The 22055-nt window shown below is 43.8% G+C and overlaps 3 protein-coding genes across 15 annotated transcripts; 2 read left to right on the top strand and 1 right to left on the bottom strand.

Moving 5' to 3' along the window:
* Positions 1-142: 142 nt before the first annotated feature.
* On the top strand, positions 143-6436 carry epx (eosinophil peroxidase). 5 transcript variants are annotated; one of them, XM_068312749.1, is made up of 17 exons: positions 143-267; positions 342-429; positions 510-606; positions 685-860; positions 1306-1438; positions 1524-1653; positions 1732-1938; positions 2945-3314; positions 3387-3547; positions 3638-3896; positions 3982-4152; positions 4965-5202; positions 5279-5490; positions 5565-5729; positions 5846-5929; positions 6084-6180; positions 6355-6436. In XM_068312749.1, the coding sequence occupies exons 1-17, from the start codon at positions 250-252 to the stop codon at positions 6410-6412; spliced, it is 2664 nt and encodes an 887-aa protein (XP_068168850.1). In that variant the 5' UTR covers positions 143-249; the 3' UTR covers positions 6413-6436. The 5 variants fall into 5 exon arrangements, with proteins under 5 accessions (XP_068168850.1, XP_068168848.1, XP_068168847.1 ...); XM_068312747.1 differs by having other exon boundaries at positions 1524-1938; XM_068312746.1 differs by having other exon boundaries at positions 3387-3896.
* Positions 6437-6779: 343 nt separating this feature from the next.
* Positions 6780-16370, bottom strand: rab3il1 (RAB3A interacting protein (rabin3)-like 1). Of its 8 annotated transcripts, none has more exons than XM_068312752.1 (12): positions 16286-16370; positions 15712-16021; positions 11931-12114; positions 11711-11806; positions 10975-11052; positions 10604-10828; positions 9288-9416; positions 9097-9209; positions 8834-8857; positions 8394-8493; positions 8250-8316; positions 7815-8102 (listed from the first exon to the last, which is right to left on the bottom strand). In XM_068312752.1, the coding sequence occupies exons 2-12, from the start codon at positions 15918-15920 to the stop codon at positions 8017-8019; spliced, it is 1311 nt and encodes a 436-aa protein (XP_068168853.1). In that variant the 5' UTR covers positions 15921-16021; positions 16286-16370; the 3' UTR covers positions 7815-8016. The 8 variants fall into 8 exon arrangements, with proteins under 8 accessions (XP_068168858.1, XP_068168859.1, XP_068168853.1 ...); XM_068312753.1 differs by lacking the exon at positions 16286-16370 and adding an exon at positions 16105-16212; XM_068312755.1 differs by lacking the exon at positions 16286-16370 and having other exon boundaries at positions 8250-8271; positions 15712-16088.
* A 190-nt stretch (positions 16371-16560) lies between these two features.
* On the top strand, positions 16561-22044 carry best1 (bestrophin 1). 2 transcript variants are annotated; one of them, XM_068313738.1, is made up of 10 exons: positions 16561-16867; positions 17105-17360; positions 18187-18281; positions 18361-18594; positions 18765-18919; positions 19021-19098; positions 19375-19527; positions 20322-20402; positions 20483-20634; positions 20719-22044. In XM_068313738.1, the coding sequence occupies exons 2-10, from the start codon at positions 17209-17211 to the stop codon at positions 21758-21760; spliced, it is 2142 nt and encodes a 713-aa protein (XP_068169839.1). In that variant the 5' UTR covers positions 16561-16867; positions 17105-17208; the 3' UTR covers positions 21761-22044. The 2 variants fall into 2 exon arrangements, with proteins under 2 accessions (XP_068169839.1, XP_068169840.1); XM_068313739.1 differs by lacking the exon at positions 19021-19098.
* The last annotated feature ends 11 nt before the right edge of the window (positions 22045-22055 follow it).

The following is a 22055-nucleotide window of genomic DNA, read 5'->3' on the forward strand; positions in this document are numbered from 1 at the left end:
CAGTAAGTCCAGTCAGCGTTTGATGTCTGTTTCTGTCACCAGGAGGTCAGATAAAGGGATTCTGCACATACCTATTGGTCCTGCTGCCAGTGTATAAATGTCAGCTTCGACACACTCATCCCAACACACTCCGACCCACACACACAAATCGGATGGCTTTCAAGATGAGTCACAGTCAGTGCTAAGGGACTATGGTTAGTTTTCTAAAGCTGGACTGACTCCTGGCTGCAGGGAGTCTTAACGTTGCAGATGGACACAACACTCATGGTGATTTTCTGTTTCATTTATTTGAAGTTAAATCATAGATTAAAGTTGTTCAGTCAGACATGTCCTGGTTTCAGGTGTCCGTCTCTCTTCTTGGACTGGTTATTGTCCTGCTGTCCTTCCCTGAGCAGGTTTCACTGAGCAGAAAATCTGACAACACATCAGGTAGGATGTCTTTATTATTATCCATGAAGCAACATGCTGAGGGACCTCGCTGAGCAGATCTAAGGTTTCCGTCGCCGTAGTTTCAGGAACTGCATATTTGGGATCTATGTTCATGACGGAGGCTCTTCAGAGGGCGATCCGACTGACAGATGCTGCTTACGCCCGAACCAGTGAGAGGTAAGGCTTCACTGCTGCAGCGTCCAGCTCCATCAGGGTGTGTTGATGATGCTGACAACGCAGACACTACTGCTGCAGGGTGAAGACGTCTCTGTCCGAAGGCTCCCTGAGACCCAGCGACCTGCTGGCCCACTTTAAACACATCGAAGCCACAACCAGGACTCAGATCTGGGCTGCAGAACTTCTGGACAACACAGTGGAGCTGATCAGAGAGATGGTCTACACTCACTCTATGGTGCAACCCAACCCTCAAGGTATGGAACAACAATATACCACAACACACACACACACCTGTACCCACAAGCACAGCAAAACTACATTTTATAAATGTTTATCCAGGCCTAAACCTAAAATGTTAAGTTAAACATTGTGATATACCGGTTTTCTAAACTAAATTACTCCTGTTAGAATGGATTTCAATTCTTTAAACCCAGTTTGTGTCACTTTATTTGCTTTAATTTAAGATTTTCAGTCTCATTATTTGTGTTGTTACACACAATATTGATGTTCTGTATATGTTGGTGATGTGTTGTTATCTCCACCAGTAGGTCATGTTTTTGGTTGTTTGTGCTTCATGAGAGTTGTCTTCTCACAAATTGTTCTTTCTTCTTGTTTTTGTTTGTCTGAAACAACCAAATCATTCCAAGCCACATAAAGCTTGCCTGTTTTTTCTGTGTTGTGTTGTTCTTGTTCCCATAGACCTCCTGAGTGAAGCTGACATGGAGGACCTGCTGCAGGTGACGGGTTGCTCAGCTGAGCTTCAGAGACCCATCTGTGGTTCTGGTTGTCTGTTTGATCGCTACCGATCCATCAGTGGAGAGTGTAACAACAAGTCAGTGCTGGTGCAGCAACAGGAGCCAAAGGGGCTCAACTATATTTCTGTTGTCTATTCAAACCTCTGTTCTTGTCCTTTCTAGACATCATCCCAGGTGGGGGGCTGCAAACATTCCGTATTCCCGCTGGCTGCCTCCAGAGTACGAGGATGCATGGGGGATGCCCAGAGGCTGGGACCCAGAGCACACCTACCACAACGCCACTCTCCCCCCAGTAAGAGTCCTGCAGCAGCGCTCCCCACCCGTCCCGTCCGGTCCAGGAGCTCCAATCCCTCTCTTGTCTGGTGTGCAGGTGAGACGGGTGTCGCAGGAGGTGCTGTTCACCCACAACTACAACATCTCTCTGGACTCCACTCTGTCCCACCTGCTGGTGGAGTGGGGCCAGTGGATCGATCACGACATGGTGCAGACCCCTCAGAGCCCCAGCACGGCTGCCTTCAGGACGGGGGCCGACTGCTCCCACACCTGCAGTCGGGACACGCCCTGCTTCCCCATACAGGTGCATCCAACCTGCTTCCCGCTGAGCTTTGTTTTACTGTCTTCTTCCATCACTCTGTATTCTGTGTAAAATTACAACACATATCCTTTTACTTCTCCACAAATGACGCACGATACCATACACTAATCTTCTGGATGGTAAATGAAAACTTTACCACAACTCGCCTCTGAGCTTTGCTTCCGGGACTGGTTGTATTCTCTCAAAACAAAGCCATGACTACAGGTTGCATGTTGTCTGTGAGCTGCATCCACATTGTGTAGCGTGATTTAAACAAAATCCTTCATTTACAACACTATACGCAATAAAAATAGTGAAACTAGAATGCTATTTTTTTATTAATCATCTTGGTCATCTTGTGACTCTTCATGTCCGCAAGTAACCAATGGTCTGACACATGCTTCTGAAAAAAATCTGGTTTTTCAGTTTTAATAGTTTTGATACTCAGTTAATATTTGCTGGAGGGGTGGTCACAAATGTAAACAAGAAAAGTTCAAATCTGACTGCTGATTCAAGCAGTTGGAAGTACATGGGCAGATTGTTGTAAATATTAAAATGTATAATGAATGTATGTTCTCTGGCAGCACTTTGGCAGGGTTTTCTGAGTTAATAATGAAACAAGCAACCAACCAAGAGAACAAACCAAGGACAGATCCCCCCCCAAAGAAATAACTTCTCATTTGTGGGAATCAAATACTACAGCGTAGGTTTTCATCTCTTTGGTAGTGGCAGGAATCAAAACAACATCAAAAAACTCCTGCACAAATTAATCATCTCCATCATTCATCTGGATTACACAGGATTAATCCTGCCGTTACCACAGTATATCTTCACATATAGTCTCTTCCCACACTCTTGTAGTTTTTGGTACTCCTCTCTATTGCTGTATTTATCCTCTGTCAGCTTGAGACACCAGTCACTGTTGTTTGTGACCATTGTGATCACATCTCCTTCATCACAAGAGGCCTTCCTTTCTGAGCTCCATCTCATGAATGTCAGCTCTTCTCAGATCCCTCTCTCCGATCCTCGCAGCGGCATCCAGGATTGCATGCCATTCTTCCGCTCCGCTCCCAGTTGTGTTCCTGGAGGACTGTCTCGTCGCCACCGTGAGCAGCTCAACGCGATCACCTCCTTTGTAGATGCCAGTATGGTGTACGGCAGCTCTGCCAGTCTGGCCTCGGTTCTGAGAAACCTCTCCTGTCCTCTGGGCTCAATGGCCCTCAACTCCCAGCACACCGACCAGGGGCTGCCTTACATGCCCTACCTGCCACGGCTGCAGGCCCACCTGGACCCCTGCGGCCCTAGAAACTCCACCGCCTCAGGGGTGACAGTAGACAGATCCCAACGACAGGACAACAACTCATTCTGCTTTCAGGCTGGTGAGTGACTCTATCCACTGAGACGTGAGCCCTCTGCAGGATTCCGCATTGATCATCTCTCAAATGCCGCAGGTGACTCCAGAGCCAATGAGCATCTGGGGATGATTGCACTGCACACGCTATTTCTGAGAGAACACAACCGCCTGGTGAAAGAGCTGCACCTGCTCAACCCTCATTGGAGCCCGGACACCCTTTATCAGGAGGCTCGAAAGATCACTGGAGCTGTTCACCAGGTATCACCTGCAGCTTCAGACAGATATGCATTCACTTTTACCTACAAGAGCATCCCCCAACACACTGATGTACTTGCTTTAACTTTCCAGATCCTAACTTGGGACCACTATCTACCACGGATCCTTGGTGCTGATGCCATGTCTCACCTCATGCCTCCCTACGAGGGCTACGATCCTGAGGCGGATCCCAGCGTCGCTAACATCTTTGCGGCTGCTGCCTTTCGTTTTGCCCACGTCACCGTGCAGCCAGTGGTGACCAGACTGGGACCGGGATACACCACTAATTCCCAACATCCCCCTCTGCCTCTGCATCGTTCGCTGTTTGCTTCCTGGAGGGTTGTGCAGGAAGGTAAATAACAACAATGTGAAACACAACACGGGTGTGACGGGCGATATCCTCAATGCTCGTGTCGTCGTTCCTCGTGGAACACCAGGAGGTATCGACCCAGTGCTGCGTGGTCTCCTGCTGTCTCCAGCCAAGCTGCAGACTCCAGATCAGATGATGGTGGAGGAGCTGACGGAGAGGTTGTTTCAGGCGCAGGGAGGGATGCCTCTAGACCTCGGGGCCCTTAACCTTCAGAGGGGCCGGGATCACGGACTGCCAGGTACTAGCTTGAAACAGTTTAGGGTCACTGTGTCACTTCATGCTCACCGTCAACAGTGGTAGTGATGTCTCTAAGATATAGCGTCTGTTAGGGCTGTCTTCCTTCCTCTATCTGTGTGTGACTGCTGGAACATCATTAGTGTGGAATGGTGAGCACTCACCGCCCCCCCTTGCTACTGGTGAACGGCCCTGGCTTCAGCTGGCCTGCAGTACAATTCCGGTCATGTTGCCCGTGATCCAGCATTCCTTCAGATGTCATTTTTCATGCTTCTTGTGGGGGCTGGTGAATTTAATCATTAGGATGAAGGTATCTCACTGGGCACATCCAAGGCTTCGCCCGTAAATCAGTGAAGCATGAATAAACCTGTGAAGGATTTTCACAAAACCTGCCCTACAAATAAATGTACAAATAATAATAATAATAATAATAATAATAATAATAATAATAATAATAATCTAAAGAGAAAAGTTTTCATCACATTGGGTCAGAAAGAAAGTGGTGCCTTTTAAATCCCTGAAGTAAATTTTTCAGATGACACCCACACCCACAGTTATTTCTGGCTCAGGTCAACTGGGTGGAGCTCTCATCAGGCTCAGTGTTGTGGTAACAATGGGACAGACCCACTTTCAGCTGGTTGTTAGCCAACATGTTCTCCATGTAGGCTAATACTATAAATACCAAAAGTAGACTAATGAATCACATAAGATGGGTCTCAATATGGTTTGAGTACATCACAGGTACCCAAATGGGTTTGGCTGAGGGGTGTTTCTGCCCTCAGGCTGACTACCATCTATCTCATGTCCCCCCATCAGGGTATGGCTCCTGGAGAAGGTACTGCAGCCTGTCTGTCCCCACCACCACATCAGAACTGGCTGAAATTCTCAATAACGTCACTCTGGCTCAAAAATTCCAGCTTCTTTATGGGACGCCTCACAACATTGATGTCTGGGTGGGGGCAATATCCGAGGCCCCCCTGCCCGGAGGTCGGGTCGGGCCGCTTCTCTCCTGCCTGCTATCAAAGCAGTTCAAAGCGTTGAGAGATGGAGACAAGTACGCCTACGTGTTGATGTAAGAGTGTGACCGTTATGACGCGAGAAGGGAAATGTGATTGTGTTTGTCTGCTGAGGTTTTGGTGGGAGAGGGAGGGAGTCTTCACCGGCCCCCAGAGGAGACGCCTCCGCACCGTCTCTCTGTCCCGCATCATTTGTGACAACAGCCACATCGCTCAGGTCCCCGCTGACCCGTTCTCACGCACAGAGAGGCTGGAGGACATGCTGGCTTGCTCGAACCCGCTGATCCCCCCCCTCGACCTCACCCCATGGAAAGAACCAGACACGGGTAAGGAAGGGGAAATACATGGCTGTGATGTCACGTCTGCTGTGTTTTCACATCCAGTCTGAACTCTCTTCCAGACCCCAGCTGTGGTCCAATACCCAGGATTCAATCTGGATACCTGCAGCTGTGTGACTCTGTGATTCTGTATGGGTGTCACTCTGGCTTCAGGCTGGTGGGGGCTTCATCTGTCAGCTGTGATCCAAACAGCCAGCAGTGGAGCCCCACCCCTTCAACATGTCAAGGTAACAAACCTGACCTAGACCCCTTGATGTTCTCCCATTTGTATCAGTTTAATCACTTTAGTATCATATCTTCATGTCATGTAATGATTGTCAGTCGCCTCATTGATTTGTTATAGATATTAATGAATGTGAGGAGCAGCTTTCTCTCTGCCCACCGGGCCTGGAGTGCTTCAACACACCAGGTTCCTTCATCTGCTCAGGTTGGTGAAGACTTTGATTATTAGGTGAAAAACCCTTTAACTATGAAGTGACTTATTTATCATATGAGTTAGTGATGTTATTAAGACACCTACTGTAGATAGTAAGTAAACGTCCTTGACTTGTGTGTCTGTCTGCTGGTGTGTGACGATCTAGAACCCTCCCCGCTGTCTGCCGTCTCCGTGGCTACAGCGGTGATCGTCGTGGTCGGTGCTGTGGCTGCTCTGCTGCTGCTGATGTTCTGCTATCGCAGGTAATTTAGTGGACAGTCTTCATTTAATTTTCATTTTTATTTTATTTATTTTTTAATTAAAAATTAAAATTCATTTACCCACTTTAAGCAAACGCAATGGATTTTTGACTACAGTGGCAACATATTCTGTCATAAAACATGACCTAAATAAATAAATAAATGTCTCTCTTGCAGATGTTTCCCCAGGAAAGAGGAGTTAGTCAGAGCTGGATGTTGCCAGGTGAAAAGTTAAAAGAAAAAAAAAAACCCACACTGGTCAGTTGATTTATTTATTTGAATCTTATTTGCAGCTTTGTCTGTATTAGGAGTTTGACGTCACCAGTTTGACATCACCAGTCTGATGATGGTCACTTCCAAACTACAAACTACTTAATGAGGTCCATTAATAAGCTGGTAATCTATGGTGATGCTACATAAACAAAACAAGCTTTTAAAAGTCAATCCAGAAACTAAAATCTTATTGGAATGTCTGTTCCTGAAACAGAATTGACCAGCACGTTCTCTGAGATATGGGATATGATCTGTCTCCCTCAGCCTCATTCAGGCACACAAACCTGTTATACAACTATGTGTGTCTCATTGGAACCAGGCAGCTCCTGTCAGTGACCTCAATCTAAAGCCACATCAGCGTCATGACAGAAATAAATGCAATACTTTCCTGGGTAGTAAAGAATTACAGTACAATGACTCACTGCTCCTAAACGTCAGAATGAAAAGACTTGACATCCAGGTCAAACCAGCTCATCCATTTTTCCTTTGTCAGGTTTTGTTCAAATAGGACCTATAAAGCACACACAGAACACAGGTCATATAATCAGGCTACAATTCCTTGTCTTTAATGGAGTGTGTACACTGGAAGAGAGTTTATTACCAGTACACTGACTTTAGGAAGGTTATGAAACACATATTGCACTTTCTAACGAGACATCCTTCATATTTACCTTCAAAAGACAATTTCATATAGAAATTGGCCATTAATAATAATAATAATGCTATACTATGAGGTATAACCATTGGACATCACATAATATGGCTGTGTACTTCATTCATGCAAAGTTATTTATGGCTTTTACTGTACAGTAATCTGGAAGCTGCTCATAGCAGGCATACATAATTACAGTTGTACAATCAGTCGTATTAAAGCTTGTCATTTGTCATCTTACGTTGAAAGTGTGTGTCATAACTTTTTAATTACCAGTATACGTGTGTATCTGTATAGCTAATGTGAGGCTACTACCTTGAAAAACAGTTGTGATTTGTGTTTTGCATGGAGCCTCTACGACAGGCAGAGTAGGAATGTTGCTGCTATGAAACGATTGGCTGTCGTGTGACGAGTCAGAATTTATGTGAAATACGGAAATAAACTCTGAATTAATTTTTCTGAATTAACTATACGGATATTGTCAATCTCACTATGGAGCTATATATATTTTATACCAATATAATACTTGAGGTAAGAGACAACTAATGTCTAGGGTGTGTTCATCCTCCACTGAGCTCGTCTTTTCTTCAGGCTAACGTCTGAATCATGATACTTATTCTATTGTGTTAACTGGAGTAATGACACGTACTCCAGCCGGGAGGGTCAAATAGATGTTCTCCTCACCAGTGCAGAGAATTACTGGAGACCTGCAGTACAGCATGTTAATTTACTCCTTTCTTACTTCTTCATCTTATTGCATAAAAGTGGCACATTCCCTTGTTGATTGACTTCAGTACGATAATTCAGTCCAAGCTCTGTTACTAAAGCCAAAGTTTAACCCTTCCTGGGATCTTAAATAATCCTGGTCCTGGGGTCATGCTGCCCTTTTGAATTTTGTTGGACCTTTAGTTCTTCTAGCCCTGATCGCTGACGTAAAAACCTAACTTGGCCACAGTCATTTCTCTGCGGAGACGCATCACCTCCCAGAACATCTGCTCCACTGGACAAAGACACAATGACAGACACAACAAGTCAGTCACCAAACTGAAACCTTTGCAAGAGAAGCAAAGGAAGCAAAGCAAATCCATGAGAATAAAAATCCCACGTTAATGAATAAAGACACAAATGCTTGTTAGCATTAGCTTACCATCTTGCCTCACCAGGCCCTGCTGGATGTAGCGAACATAAGTAAAAAAATTACAAACAGCTGTTATCTGTAAAGATGAAACAAGATCACATGTAACAGGAGTGTGCACTGTCAGTAACATCAGTGACATAAAGTTAAGCTTACCCGTGCTCGGCTGGAAGGAGAGATGTAATAGTAGCTTCCCTTGTCACCAAGTTTGATGCGATGTCTGCAGAGGCGCGACATGCCACTCAGCGCACATTTTCTGCAAACAGAGAAGCATCAGCTCAGATAACAACCACAAGATGTGTTTTATCACATCCAACATGAGTTACATCGGAGGTGCAGCATAAAATAACAAATCCTGACTTTGAACAATGACTACACAACTGAGGACACACAAGAGAGGAGTGTATCATCGGACAAAGTTAATCAGCAGAAGAGGAAAAAGTTTGAGGTTTCATTAATGCACAATACATGCAGATCATTGAGTCACAGATTTATGACAAATTGTCAGACATCTGGATAGGTAGACCTCATCTCATGCGGCATTGATTTGTGTTAGTGAAAATCTGAACATGTGATTGGTTCCCGAGAGGACTTACGTCTCTATTGCTGCTCTAAAGCCACTGGAAGAAAAAGATGTTTGAATCAGATGGTGAATAGCAGTGAGCCCATGGATTAAACCCCTTTCAGACTTGTGATTAAACCCACTCTCAGTCCAGGAGGTGTAAAACCTTCAGGGACAATGTCACGCGTAAACTGGAACTGGATAAGAGTGGATTTTTCATTGACTTGAACATTGTTTAGCCGTGAATGGTGAAAGAGAAAGCAGAGTGAGAGTTCACATGTGAATGAGATAACTCACTTGGTGCTGCCGCATTCTACGGCTGTGGCTTTGACCACCGGTAACGCTGACATGGCCACAGGCTCGATAGTCAGAGAGTTGTTTTCCACTGCGCTCTGTACCAGTTGTGACAGCTGTGGAGAACAGACACCAAGAGTGTTAACCTCAGGAAGTTAAATAAAACAAATGCAGAGGAATGGTGAGAGTCTGACCTCAGATCTGGTGAAGGAGAGGCAGGGTCCGATGTCCTCTCTGTAGATGCGACTCAGGAAGGCAGAGGAGCGCTCTAGACAAGGATTCTCCTTCCACATTAAAAATTCTGCATACAGAACAGAGTCCATCTGCAAACAGAGAACAGTTCTGGATAAGAAGTCTGTTTAATGAGTCAACAACCCCAACTCTTCACAGCCCACTGTTTAACCAGAGGCTTCAAGTGTCAAGATAAATATTAGTTTTATATAGACACAGCTAAACTGGCTCATCAGAGCACAGATCTATTTAATCTGACTAAAGCAAAGACTCTGGTAGACATTTATTTACTTTCTAGCTTGAAAATGATTGATTTTAACTTTGACAGTCGAAACTCACTGAAAATTATCATTAAAGTCACTGACATGAATAGAAAAACACATAAAGATCAGCTTACAAATTGCTAGCTAAGAACTTCGTGAACAACAATTGTAAAATACAAGAAACACAAATGAGCAAAGAAAAGAGTAATTTAAAGGACAGTTTAGTAGAGAAACGAGAGGTGAAAGCTAACACCCTGCTAATGTGTTAGCTTTCACATTGCCATCTTTAGAGTAACTTCAGGCTTTTTTTAATGAAGGTTTCATAAAGAGGTGGCGCACTTTTTTCTCCATTCGTGTCTCAATGAATCCTAACAGTTAAAAGAGCTGAGTCAGCTTTGCTGCTCTCCAGTAAAACATCTCATATTAAAAGAACCAGCTCTTCACCAAACCAGACAGAAGCCGCAGAAACACCTACAATTGAAAATATGTCAAAAATAAGACTTTTTCCACTAAAAAAAAAAAAATTCTGTTTCAAAGCAATATTGAAGAGCAGTACCTTTAAATAATGTGTATTGGACTGAAATTTAACCAAGAAGAGGAAGACTGATGATCCGTCTCTAGAGAGAAACTAAATTATTGTCACTTTGTGCTCTGAGGAAGGAAAAACCTGCTGTCCCATAAAATGACACCTGCCAGCAGGTAAATCTCCTGGTCACAAACATGCAGTTACCTGTCTGCCATCAAGGTCTCAGCCCTCAGCACTCCTGACAGTAAAGATCAAAGGTCAGAATGGCCAGGGACCAAGTAGACTATCAGAAAGAAGAGAGCAGGAGCAGCAGGCTGAGAGAGAGGGGGGGCACTAGAGACTGAGAGGAGGAACAACAAATCAGGGGAGGTTAGTGCTGACAGGAGAAAAGCAGTGAGAGCTCAGCTCAAAGAGAGAGACGAGAATGAGGCGTCGAGTCAAACATTACACCCTGATGGTTAAAGGAGGAGAGACTAATGTTACTGGTTACCTCTCTGTCCTCTTTGGCCACAGGCTGAACGGAGACTGAGGATGACTCTAGTTTTCTGAGTGAGGATGAAGGTGTACCACTTGTGCTCTTGATGCGGTTATGTCCTCCTGCTCCTCTGGTCCCTGAGGTCTGCAGCTGTGGATGCAGCTGCCGATTCGGAGATGAAGGCGTTGATGTCAACACAAGAGTCTTGAGTGCCGTCACCTCTGCTTGCAAGACATCGATCTGGGAGTGAAACAGAGAACAAATTCAGAAATAAGGAAGTCATGGGAGAGAATTAATACATTTTCCAAAACTGTATTTCTGTCCTTTCACCGTTGAAAATCATTGATGCAGGAGAATGACAGAGACAGACGAAAAGCTTCACGCACCTTCCCTTGAGCCTCCTTCAGCTGCTTCTCTGCAACTGCTTGTTTGACGTTAGCTTCATGTACCATCTTGTGAGCTTCCTGTTGTGACATAAACACAAAGTTCAAGTTTTCTCAGCAGTATATGTTGTGTATCTTTACCATGGTTATAAATAAGGATTTAGTTCTTAACCATTCATTTATGGGAAAATTTAATCTGCTATAAATTTTACTAAAGGTGCAAAGGAAAAAAACTACTACCACTAATAATAATAATAATAATAATAATAATAATAATAATAATAATAATAATAATAATAATAATAATAATAATAATACCACTTTAACTACTACTACTACTGGACTCTGAGCATTTTCATCTTCGTTATGAATGACACATCATTGTCACATTGGCGTTCTTCTCTTCCCTTTTATTTTTTCTTTATTTTGTGGTAACTTTTTGTTTCTGTAATTATTATTATTTAACGAAATGATGTTAATATCACCCGGAGTTTCATTACAAATGTTAATAACTTATGTATGTTTATCCATTGCATAAGATATAAATAGAAAATGTGATAAACAAGGTTCTTCTGTTAACAGAAACATTACTGGAGATTTTATATGGTTAGAAATTAAACTTCAGTAGTTTTCTGAGGGACTTCTTTCAGGTTAATCGATTCCTCTGCGTACAAACTTGTATTTAAAAGGAAACTGTTCATGAAGAACATCCCTACTCATCAGAGAAGCTGCTGCGTACCTCAAACAAACTGGCAGTCAGCTCCTCCAGCTCCTGTTCCAGCTGGGTCCGGACCTGTGACAGCCGCTCACACTCCTTGTCCTTGAGTTTCAGTTCCTGAGATTTACCAGAAATGTTACAACCGCATTTAAGAAGGAAGGACATTTGCATTGTCAACATTTTTCAGGTTACACAAAGCTTTGTGTGCTATTGTACGTCAGCACTAAGTAGGTTACAACACCTTCTTGGCAGCATCCAGCTGTTCCCTAAGGATCTCAGAGCCCTTTTCTCGGATTTCTTTTTCTCTAATCTCCAGCGAGGAGCTACGAAGCCGAGAAAGGCCTCCATGGTCTGGACCTGAGGGGGGCCCAGCCTGGCCCCCTACCTCCCCCCTGAGCTCCGGCTCTGGATCCAGATCTACCAACCTGAACAAGAGGAAATATAGTCAGTACTGTTCCTACAGTACTGTGGTCTTAGGTCATTAACAGCAACACAACTCTATATGTATCATGAGCCCTTTTGACAGAAAAAATATCAGTCCAGTACATGTTTTATATTTTTGACTTTTGGTAACCCTGACTTTTGGGATTTTGTTCAGGCACGACGCAGCCAGCTCAGCTGTGATGCCTCTGGATTGCCCGGGTCCGATTTGAACAAACTTTATTTACACCGAAATGCCATACAACAGCTGAGCGTATGCAACAGATGAGGTCAATTTAGAGAAAAATGAAAATAGCAACACAACATAATAATAAAAGAAAGGAAATTATACATTGAAAAATAAATTATTGAAGGTTTCTCGAAAGTTTTCAGCGACAGATAAGACATTTAAGACGTCAGACAGATGTTACCATCAACACGAAGCTGTAATTACAAACATAAACGCTGACCAGCAGTTTGTTCTGTCACCATCCGATGAAACAATTACTCATCATTCTGGGAATATTGTGTTAGTCAGACCCTTTGGAGTGATCCTAATCCTTTTATCTACAAAAAATCAAATGCATATTTCAGAGTTTAGGTTGAAAGTATTTTATTTGGTCGGATTTAAGACAAATTGTCTGCAAATAATGTTCAATGTCCAGATTCCACACGCCCACACTGCCTGTACACACAATTAAACGCTGTGAAGCCTCATGTGATGACCGGGATCCAGGTCGCTAGAATGGGGCTGCTGATGCCGATCGGTTCGGTTTTCACCCTGCTGCGTTCAGCACGAAGGATGACGACTGGTTCTTGGATGTAAAATCTGTTCAATAATATATATTAAGTAAAAAATGTTTGTCATAGACATTAACAGATGGACTATGTGTAACAACATGGAGATTAATGTTCCAACTCTACCGCTAGAGCTTTAGTTTTATTTCTGAGCCTCAGACCCCGGAGCGACGCGGACCTCACTTTATTCTCACACCGCATCAGCAACGTGGTGTTTTTTTTCCACTGGGGTGTCAAACACCGTCGTTACCTATTTTAACAAGCTACTAGTTGATAGTTTACAGTCATACTAAAAACTTTTATCATGAATAAAATCTCCACCCAGGTCCCGCCCTTACCCTGTCGGGGTCCAGGACCGCTGATCAACGGAGCGTCTGTCGAGTTTCCACCAGCTGTGGAATAAATCACTGACTTCACCGAAGTCACTTTAGCGAGTTTCACTTGAACTAATCACAGCCGGCTTCTGGCGCAGGAATGCGGACGCTGACGTAGGCAAAACAAGAATGAGGATTTCTCTTCTTCATCTCTTGCCTCCCTCTCTGGTCACGTGACTTCCCTCCCACCCCAGGACCCTGCAACCACCACCCCCCCTCCCTTCAACTGGTTCTGACCCACTCAGTCTGAACAGAACTGCTACAGAACCAGCATCACAGGTTGTGCAAACTACACAGCAGTGGAAAAACATTCCCTCACAGCTTTAAAAAAGTCTTTGTCATGATAAAAGTCCTCATTCTGTCGTGACCCAGTTCACAGTCACACAATGTTCCTGAACGGATTCATCTCAGGCTGGATTTACTTCAGATGTGCTGCTAGAATGGATATTGAGCCAGATCCAATTCTGAGGGGCTGATATTTTTTTTATTTTTATTTATTTATTTCTTGTCTCACAACATGCATGAATCTTGATTTTAAAAAAGCATGTAGACCTATATCAAGTGGTTAGTATGGATGGAGTTATAAGGTTCGTTTTCTGTGTGGACCTTAATAAAAATCCGGATTTACCAGTTTTAAATGTGATTTCACAGGGGTTAGTCTTTCCCCTGCAGCTGTACAGATACAAACAGGACAGGAAACCTAAAACCTTCTCTAGTGAGGACCTGAGACTGGTGACCCAGATGGGTACCAGCGGTCTGAATGACTTGGACCAGGGGTGTCAAACTCATTTTCACCGAGGGTCACATCAACATAATGGATGTAATCAACGGGCCAGATGTAACTTAGAAATGTAACTCAATGTAATGTAAAATAAATGTGACTATTGTTTAATGTTAAATAACAATAAATAATAAATCTGAATTTGCTACTTATTCAAGTTGTAAATATTACAGTTGCACAGTGAAAATATGTTCAATTGTTTCTCTGTTATAAATTATTTTAATATGTCAGGTTATGAAACCCACAGAACTCCATCAATCAAGGATCAAACTATGCAAGAGAATAAAGAAAAATAACATCAAACACCAGTTAGGACATTAACTTTGTTTCACACAAACTTTGTTTGCGTGAAAATGAGCTTAATTACAACATTGTGGGAAATGTAGTACACTTTTGAGCTATCTATTTTGAGACACTCTGATGTTTTATGCTCTGGCGGGCCACATAAAATGATGTGGTGGGCAGCATTTGGCCCCCGGGCCTTGAGTTTGACACGTGACTTAGAGGGAACTTCTGGTCCTTTGGCACAGGAACGTGCTCTACTGAGAACCATTCTATTTATCGATGCATTCCTGTAAATACTGCAGCTGGGATAAGGGCATCATTTTATTTCCTTCATTCCACATAATAATATTTAAAAGTTGATTTATATTTTGTATTAATAATTTAAAACACAAGTTCTGACAACATGTACTGAGGTAAAAAGTAAAATACTTGCCTACAAAATATTGTAGAATAGATGAATAAGTAATACTAAGGTACTCAAAATGGTCCACCATAAATGTAATAAACTACAGTACTCGAGTAAACTTACAATCCACTGTATTACTGTGTTATAGTAACAAGGTTATTTTTTATTTACTAGCCTATCACCTCATATGGTTAGCTGATTATGCCCAACATTTTTCCGCACATTGGAATTATATTCCGAGCATCCTTAAATAATTTTTAAAAAACAACTAAACCAATAGAGTATCCTAAAACAAGTTAGTGGCCTTTTTAAAGACCCATTTACACGTGAGTATTATGTTCTGTCTGACATACAGGCACCTGATCCAGATTTGCTCAGAGGTCATTTAATCAAGCACAGTTATGAATACGTAAGCCTAATCCTGAGGTCCATCTTAAAGACAGGGTTCAAGGTACTGCATCAGCCGTCAGGTGGACGCTTCATTCCTTTCATTTGTTTGCAACTAATTATTTAAGAATCAGGGCCGGACTAAAGCAGATCAGTAGGCAGCTTGGCAAAAATCTTTGGTGCTTGTCTCCCCCAGTCTCTCTTTTCTCTCATTTCCTGTTGGCTCTCTGTTGTTCTCTCTATTAAAGACAAAGACTAATCTTACAATGCTGATCTGAACCTGCAGCTGAAACATTTGGTGCACTGTTGCTGCTGCTGCACTACATTTGGGTGTTCTTTGAATATGTGATAAAGGGAAAAGTCTTCACGTCTAATCACGAGGGATTGTCCTAAACTTGTAATCCAATAGAGACCCAAATGTTTATATGCTTGTTGTTAAATACTAGTGGAAAATTAACTGATATCCATAAAAAAATGACAGTTTTTAGTAAACCACAGAAACATCTAAATAACAGCCATCATGTTTGCTCCACACAGGTGAAATCTGACTCATACTGATTTTGACTCTTACCGGCCAACAACACAGCTTTCCTTCTCCGTTTTCCTCCTAGACTGGTGTCCGACTCCAAGAACATCAGGTGTGCCAAAAAATACAGCTGAGGAATACACTGCTATTCCTGATGCCCCTTGTTTGAGGACTTCATATCCTGGGCTGACTGTTGTTGAAGACGGTGGAGAAGAGGAAATGTGGACACTGTGAATTCCCTCAAAAGTATCCATTTGTCCCTGATGCAGTAGAAACAACTCAATGGCTCCACTAACGCTGCACTCTGTGTCTTTTCTGTTATACAAAGATTCCAGCACTTGTGGATGTCAAATGCCTGTAACACAGGAGAGAAAGTTTGAGTGTTCCAGCCACCAGAGGACGAGCTGTGACCTCTACTTTGTTTAAACTATAACTCACTTGCCTCTTCCTGCTCTGATTATTGCAGAGCTAGAGGACGTCAGACTGTTTTCTTTGCAGGTAGTCACGTTGTAGGAATTCCTTTATCTTAGTTATCTAGTATCATTCAAGTACAACACACCTGGTAGGCTTACACTCATCCAGGATGACTCCATGGTGGAAACATGCAGAAGGTACTCACCAAAGTGTTCAAACTTATTCCTGATCACTGACATCAAAATCAAAGACAAATGTTGCTTTGAGAATGTGAGGAATGAGAGTTGAACAGGCTGCAGTCAGCCTCGCCTTGTGGTTGGTCTCCTGGTTGGACAGGAAGGGTTAATCACCCACCTCCTGGCCAGTCAGAGCCCGGATATGTACATTTCTACCAGCAGAGGGCGTGACACAGTTTCACCTGATTCACAACTTTCCATGCACTGACAGATCACTGACAATCAGTTGACATCCTGACTTGAGACCGTACGAAAAGCATCTGTTTTCTTGACGAAGGTGGAATCTGTGACGTCAGCAATAAGGAAAGTTGCTGATGGTGGCCATTTTTCCAAAATCTTAATTCAATATCTTTAACCAGTAACCATTGGTGATTGTGTGGGTCCTTCAGATTAACAGGTTCCGGCTTCACAATACAGCCTTGTTGTGGAAACAGATTAACACATCAGGTGACCGGAGGTGTAGGAGTCTCCTGCTCTCTTTTCCACAGACGCTGCCTCCACACATCTCCAGCCACGGCGAGTAAGAAGGACAGACAGTGAAACCTTGTCTGGTAAGTGATCAATCACAGCATTAGAGCCTGCTCCAGTCTGGAGTATTGATCATCTGATGTTACCCTTTTCAGATGCAGTGGTGTATTGCAGATTTTGCTAAATAAGGATGATTATTGTTTTTTTTAAGATTCTAGTGTGTGGACATCCTCTTCATGAGGGACTGAGCAGATGTATAAACCCAACTAAACAGAGAGAACTTGTTTAACATGACTGCCTGTGTTGTTTCATTATTTCAGATGTGACCAAACTAGCCTCATGACATCCCGGCCAGGGGCTGACGGTGAGCTCGGTCAGACACCAGAGAATCACTGGTTTCCTTCATGACACCCTCACAGCCGTGATGACGGTCACGTACTCTCGCAGGGTTGCTGACGCAGGTCTGGGGACCTTCTTTGGCCTTCTCCTGCGATGGAAGGGTGGCATCTATAAGCTGCTCTACAGAGAGCTCCTCATCTTCACGCTGCTCTACTACTTCTTCAGCGTCGTCTATCGGTACTTCTTAAGAAAACACAGTAACTCCACCAGTAATCCTTCAGGTCTTGAATGAATGGACCCTGATTCATGACAGGGTTTAAAGCTCATAAAGCTATTTCAGAATTTTTCTAATCTAATATAGGTATTTAGCTTCTACCTAAAATATAGTCAATATAGAATTCCAAAAAGTATATTGAGTATGCGGGATATTCTACCTTTTAAAAAACATGTTGGTGCTCTCTGGTGGACAAACCATAAAATAGATATAAATAACGCTTGTTTGTGGTGAACCTGTGTTTTAATGTTTGTGATAATATCATGTGGTGATATTAATTATTATTCCATAATATTTAACAGTATTTATTTGACATAGTATCTGGCGTCTGCCAGTAAAGGTCTCTAAATATTGATAAATATATGGTTGCTGTCTTCTTTGTTTTAGCAAATGCTATTGACAATAAAAATAAACGGATGTGTGATGTGAGGAGAGGTATATCAGAGATTTATTGTGTTTGAACACATTTGTTATATTTACTCTAAGTTCTGTGTTACTTTGCTTGTGATTTGTTGTACCTTTTTACCATATTTAAATCAATTGTTCATCACTGCGACGCAGCAAGTCTGATCAGCCGGACTGAATCTTTTTCTTTGACACAAGGAGGGTCTTCTAAAATGAAGAAACTGTTCAATTTATGATAAGAAACTGTGCACTTTATTGTTACAACAGGACAACACATTATGAAACTACATCTTCCAAAGTGAAGACCCAGAGAGTATTGTGTAAATTCAGACTGCAAGTCTTCCCTCCTTCCGTTTCAAATGTATCCTGTGTTTCCCCCATCAGGTTTGTGTTAAATGACGACCAGAGGAGGGTGTTTGAGAAGCTGTCGATATACTGCGACCGCTATGCAGAGCTCATCCCTGTGTCGTTTGTTCTGGGTGAGCTGACGATGGATGTCAATGAGTCCATGTGTCTGGAAACTGTCACAAGTGCAATGAATACCTTACTCTTTACCAGGTTTCTATGTCACCTTGGTCGTGTCCCGTTGGTGGGGCCAATTTGAGAACGTCCCCTGGCCAGACCGCTTGGCAGCATTAGTGGGCGGTCATGTCCGAGGAGCAGACGAGGCCTCCAGACTGACACGGCGGACCCTGATGCGATACGCTAACCTCTCTGGTGTGCTCATCTACCGGTCCATCAGCACTGCGGTCTATAAGAGGTTTCCCACCATGGAGCATCTGGTGCAAGCAGGTATGATGTGATGGTCCAGCACATTTCTGCTGATGCTGATACAGCACAGCTACATCTAAAGCTACTGGCTCCCTACTAGTTAAACATCATAAAGAAGCTGTATGAGGTGTTGGTTTTGGACAAGCAACCTTCCAACTCATCAAACATCAGGACTGTGGCCTGTTTCTCAGGTTTGATGACATCTGAGGAGTTGAGACACCTCGAGGACTTGCCCTCTCCTCACAACAAGTTCTGGGTTCCATGCATGTGGTTCGTCAGCCTGGCTATGAGGGCTCGTACTGAGGGCCGCATCAACAACGACGTGGCTCTAACTGCCATCCTTACAGTAGGCATGCATATATTATTTCTCTGCAGGTCAAGCTAGTATGAACGTCTTCATTTTTTAAGTCTGTGTTGGCTGTCCATCTTTTTTTTCTGTCTGTCCAGGAATTGAATAGTTTACGAGCAAAGTGTATGAAGCTGTATGGTTATGACTGGATCAGCCTGCCCCTTGTCTATACACAGGTTTTGTTCATTTACTGCACTAGAACTGCAAAATCGTACAAGTGTTAGCTGCACAACAAATTTGCAATAAATAACCCCACTGATGATGGTGACACTGAGCTAATAGTAGGGCGCTTGTAGTTTGTAGTTTTATCTCATGTAGTTTTATCTGAAATTATGAACTGATTTAATCTGAATAAAATGTGATCAAAGAAGTAATTTGAACACCTTACAGGAGACAATTTCTCAGAAGTAGCTATAAAACACCTGCAAACTCCACTGATGTCTTTCGACCAGGTGGTGACAGTGGCGGTCTACAGCTTCTTCCTGGCATGTCTGATTGGTCGTCAGTTCTTGGATCCAGCTCAGGGTTACCCCGGTCACGACGTGGACTTCTACCTGCCTGTTTTCACCCTACTACAGTTTTTTTTCTACGTTGGTTGGCTGAAGGTGATGAACTGCAGATATGTATTCTAATTCTGGTGTTATTTCAATCATGTCATTCGAGTTTTATTTATATAGCGCTTAATTATGACAACACATTTCAAAGCGCTTTAACAGAGAAACCCAACTGAACCCTCCAGAGCAAGCATAAGCAACAGTGGCGGGGAAAAACTCCCTCGATGAGGAAGAAATTCCAGGCAGGACCTAGACTCTTTTGGGCAGCCATTTGCCTTGAACAGTTGGGTGGAAAAGAAATAAAAGGAAGATAAGAACAGGGTAAGAGAAAGAGAGACAGAGAGAGAGTGGCAGATAGAGTCAGTGTCAGTATGGTTATGGTTAGATGATTGGGGTTGTTGCCTTTGATACATGTTTCCCATCAAGTAGTTGGTAAATTCAAGGCACAATTACAGCTGTATGGCGGCACGGAGGAAGAGAAGAAGCAGGACCCCAGCCGATGCATAGATGAGGGATGATACTGGTGAGCTTTGAGGATAAGGTCCACAGCCCGTGGATAGATGGGGGGTTGATACTGGTAGGCTTGGAGGTGTAGGTCCACAGAGGATGGTCCACAGTGGATGGGCGGATGACGGGTGGAACAGTATGGTGGCATTTTCACTAGTGTGCATCTCTGAGCTGTGTGTGTGTGTGTGTGTGTGTGTGTGTGTGTGTGTGTGTGTGTGTGTGTGTGTGTGTGTGTGTGTGTGTGTGTGTGTGTGTGTGTGTGTGTGTGTGTGTGTGTGTGTGTGTGTGTGTGTGTGTGTGTGTGTGTGTGTGCGTTTCTGTCCTGTTTATGGTCTCAGGTGGCTGAACAACTCATAAATCCTTTTGGTGAGGATGACGACGACTTTGAAACCAACTGGCTTGTCGATCGCAATTTGCAGGTTTGGATTCAAACCAAAATGTTAGTCTCTTTATTACCAACCACAGAAGCTGCCTGCTTCCAATTGGTGTTTTGTTTCAGGTGTCCTTGCTGTCTGTGGATGAGATGTACGACAGCCTACCACTGGTTGAGAGGGATATGTACTGGAATGAGTCCGAACCTCAGCCCCCCTATACCGCTGCAAGTGCCGACCACCGCAAACCTTCGTTCATGGGCTCAGCCCTCGATATCAGGTTCGCTTTGCCTTTCATTTTGTGTTATACCATCCTTAAATTCTACAGGTAATCATGTCATTACCATCTATTATTCCAACCTAGTGTTCCAAAGGAGGACATGGAGTTTCAGTCCAATTTAGAGCAAATCAAGGAGAACGAGGAAGCCAACCACTCCACCCCGCTGATTGGAGGGTTAGGTCGCCTTCTCGGTGTCCAGCCTCCTAACTTTCCTCGGTCTTCCCGAGTCCCTCTGCTGCGCCGGCGCCCTGGAGCACCACTAAGCCGCTTCCCTCTGTACCTGCCCCCAGAAGCACCATCAACTCCAAGTAAAGGTCCCCAAGAGCGAGACCCAGACTACACCTTCTCCACCATGCCCCTGTATGAGAGGTCGGGCTTCTACAGCTGTCCGCAAACACCGATTCACTGCGTGCCCCCTGCCGTGCCCCGCCCACGGCCGTCTCGGCGACCTCAGAATGAGTGGAATCGCAGCTGCAGCTCCCTCGCTCCACCGATGGTAGGCTCGCAGTTACTGCCTCCTGACACCCCCAACCAATTCCCCCCACCGCCATCGTCTGCCTTCCCCTGGCTGAGTGAAGAGGGAGAGGTCCCACGTGCCCCCACTTTCTCCTTTCCAGACCCCCCACCTGAACTTTGCCCAATATCCAAACTCAGACCTGGACATGGACTATTGTCTCGCCGTCCTCCACCTCCCTGTCTTACTCTAGACCCGCTCTCCTTACCAGAGAACCAGCCTGGACCCCCCAGCGCTCGCACTGGAGGTAGTGGAGCAGAAAGGGTGTTCTCCTTTACCCCTCCTTCTCGCACTGTGACAGCAAATCCCAGTAATCCCACCAGCAGCTCTAGCAGCATTAATGGACCGAGCACCAACAGCACTGGCACAACAGGAAGTCTCTGCACCAGTACAGGTCACAGTAATTATAGTAACCATGCAGCCTACAATGTTAGCAACAGCGGGTTGAGCAATAACGTAAACGCGATTTCAACGTCAACCTTGTCACAGCAAGAAGCCAATCAGCACAACTCCCCCAATGATTCAGGAATCTCATTGGCTGAGGGTGACCTGCTGGGTGTTTTGGTGGACAGTGTGGTGAACAAGGTGGTGGGAGGGCGAGAACAGTCCTGAGACAAGAAGGTGTGAAGATCAATTTGTATAACAGAGAATTTCACACAGGAAAGTACCGATTTATGCTTAATATGAGTTAATCTCTATATCCCAATAAGCACTTGTAATTCAACTTCCTGTAATACCGAAAGCCTTTATCAGATTTAATGTTACTTGGAAAAAACAAGATTTTTCTCCCCAAGTTTCCTAACTAAGAAACTACAATCCAAAATGTATGCATTCTAAAGGAAAGTCTTCTTCTTGGCATTGTCCTATGTAATCTTTAATAAAGTATTAGCAGTCAAGTTTTTGTCAT

This window comes from Antennarius striatus, chromosome 4, assembly GCF_040054535.1.
Source record: "Antennarius striatus isolate MH-2024 chromosome 4, ASM4005453v1, whole genome shotgun sequence".
NCBI classification, from domain to species: domain Eukaryota; kingdom Metazoa; phylum Chordata; class Actinopteri; order Lophiiformes; family Antennariidae; genus Antennarius; species Antennarius striatus.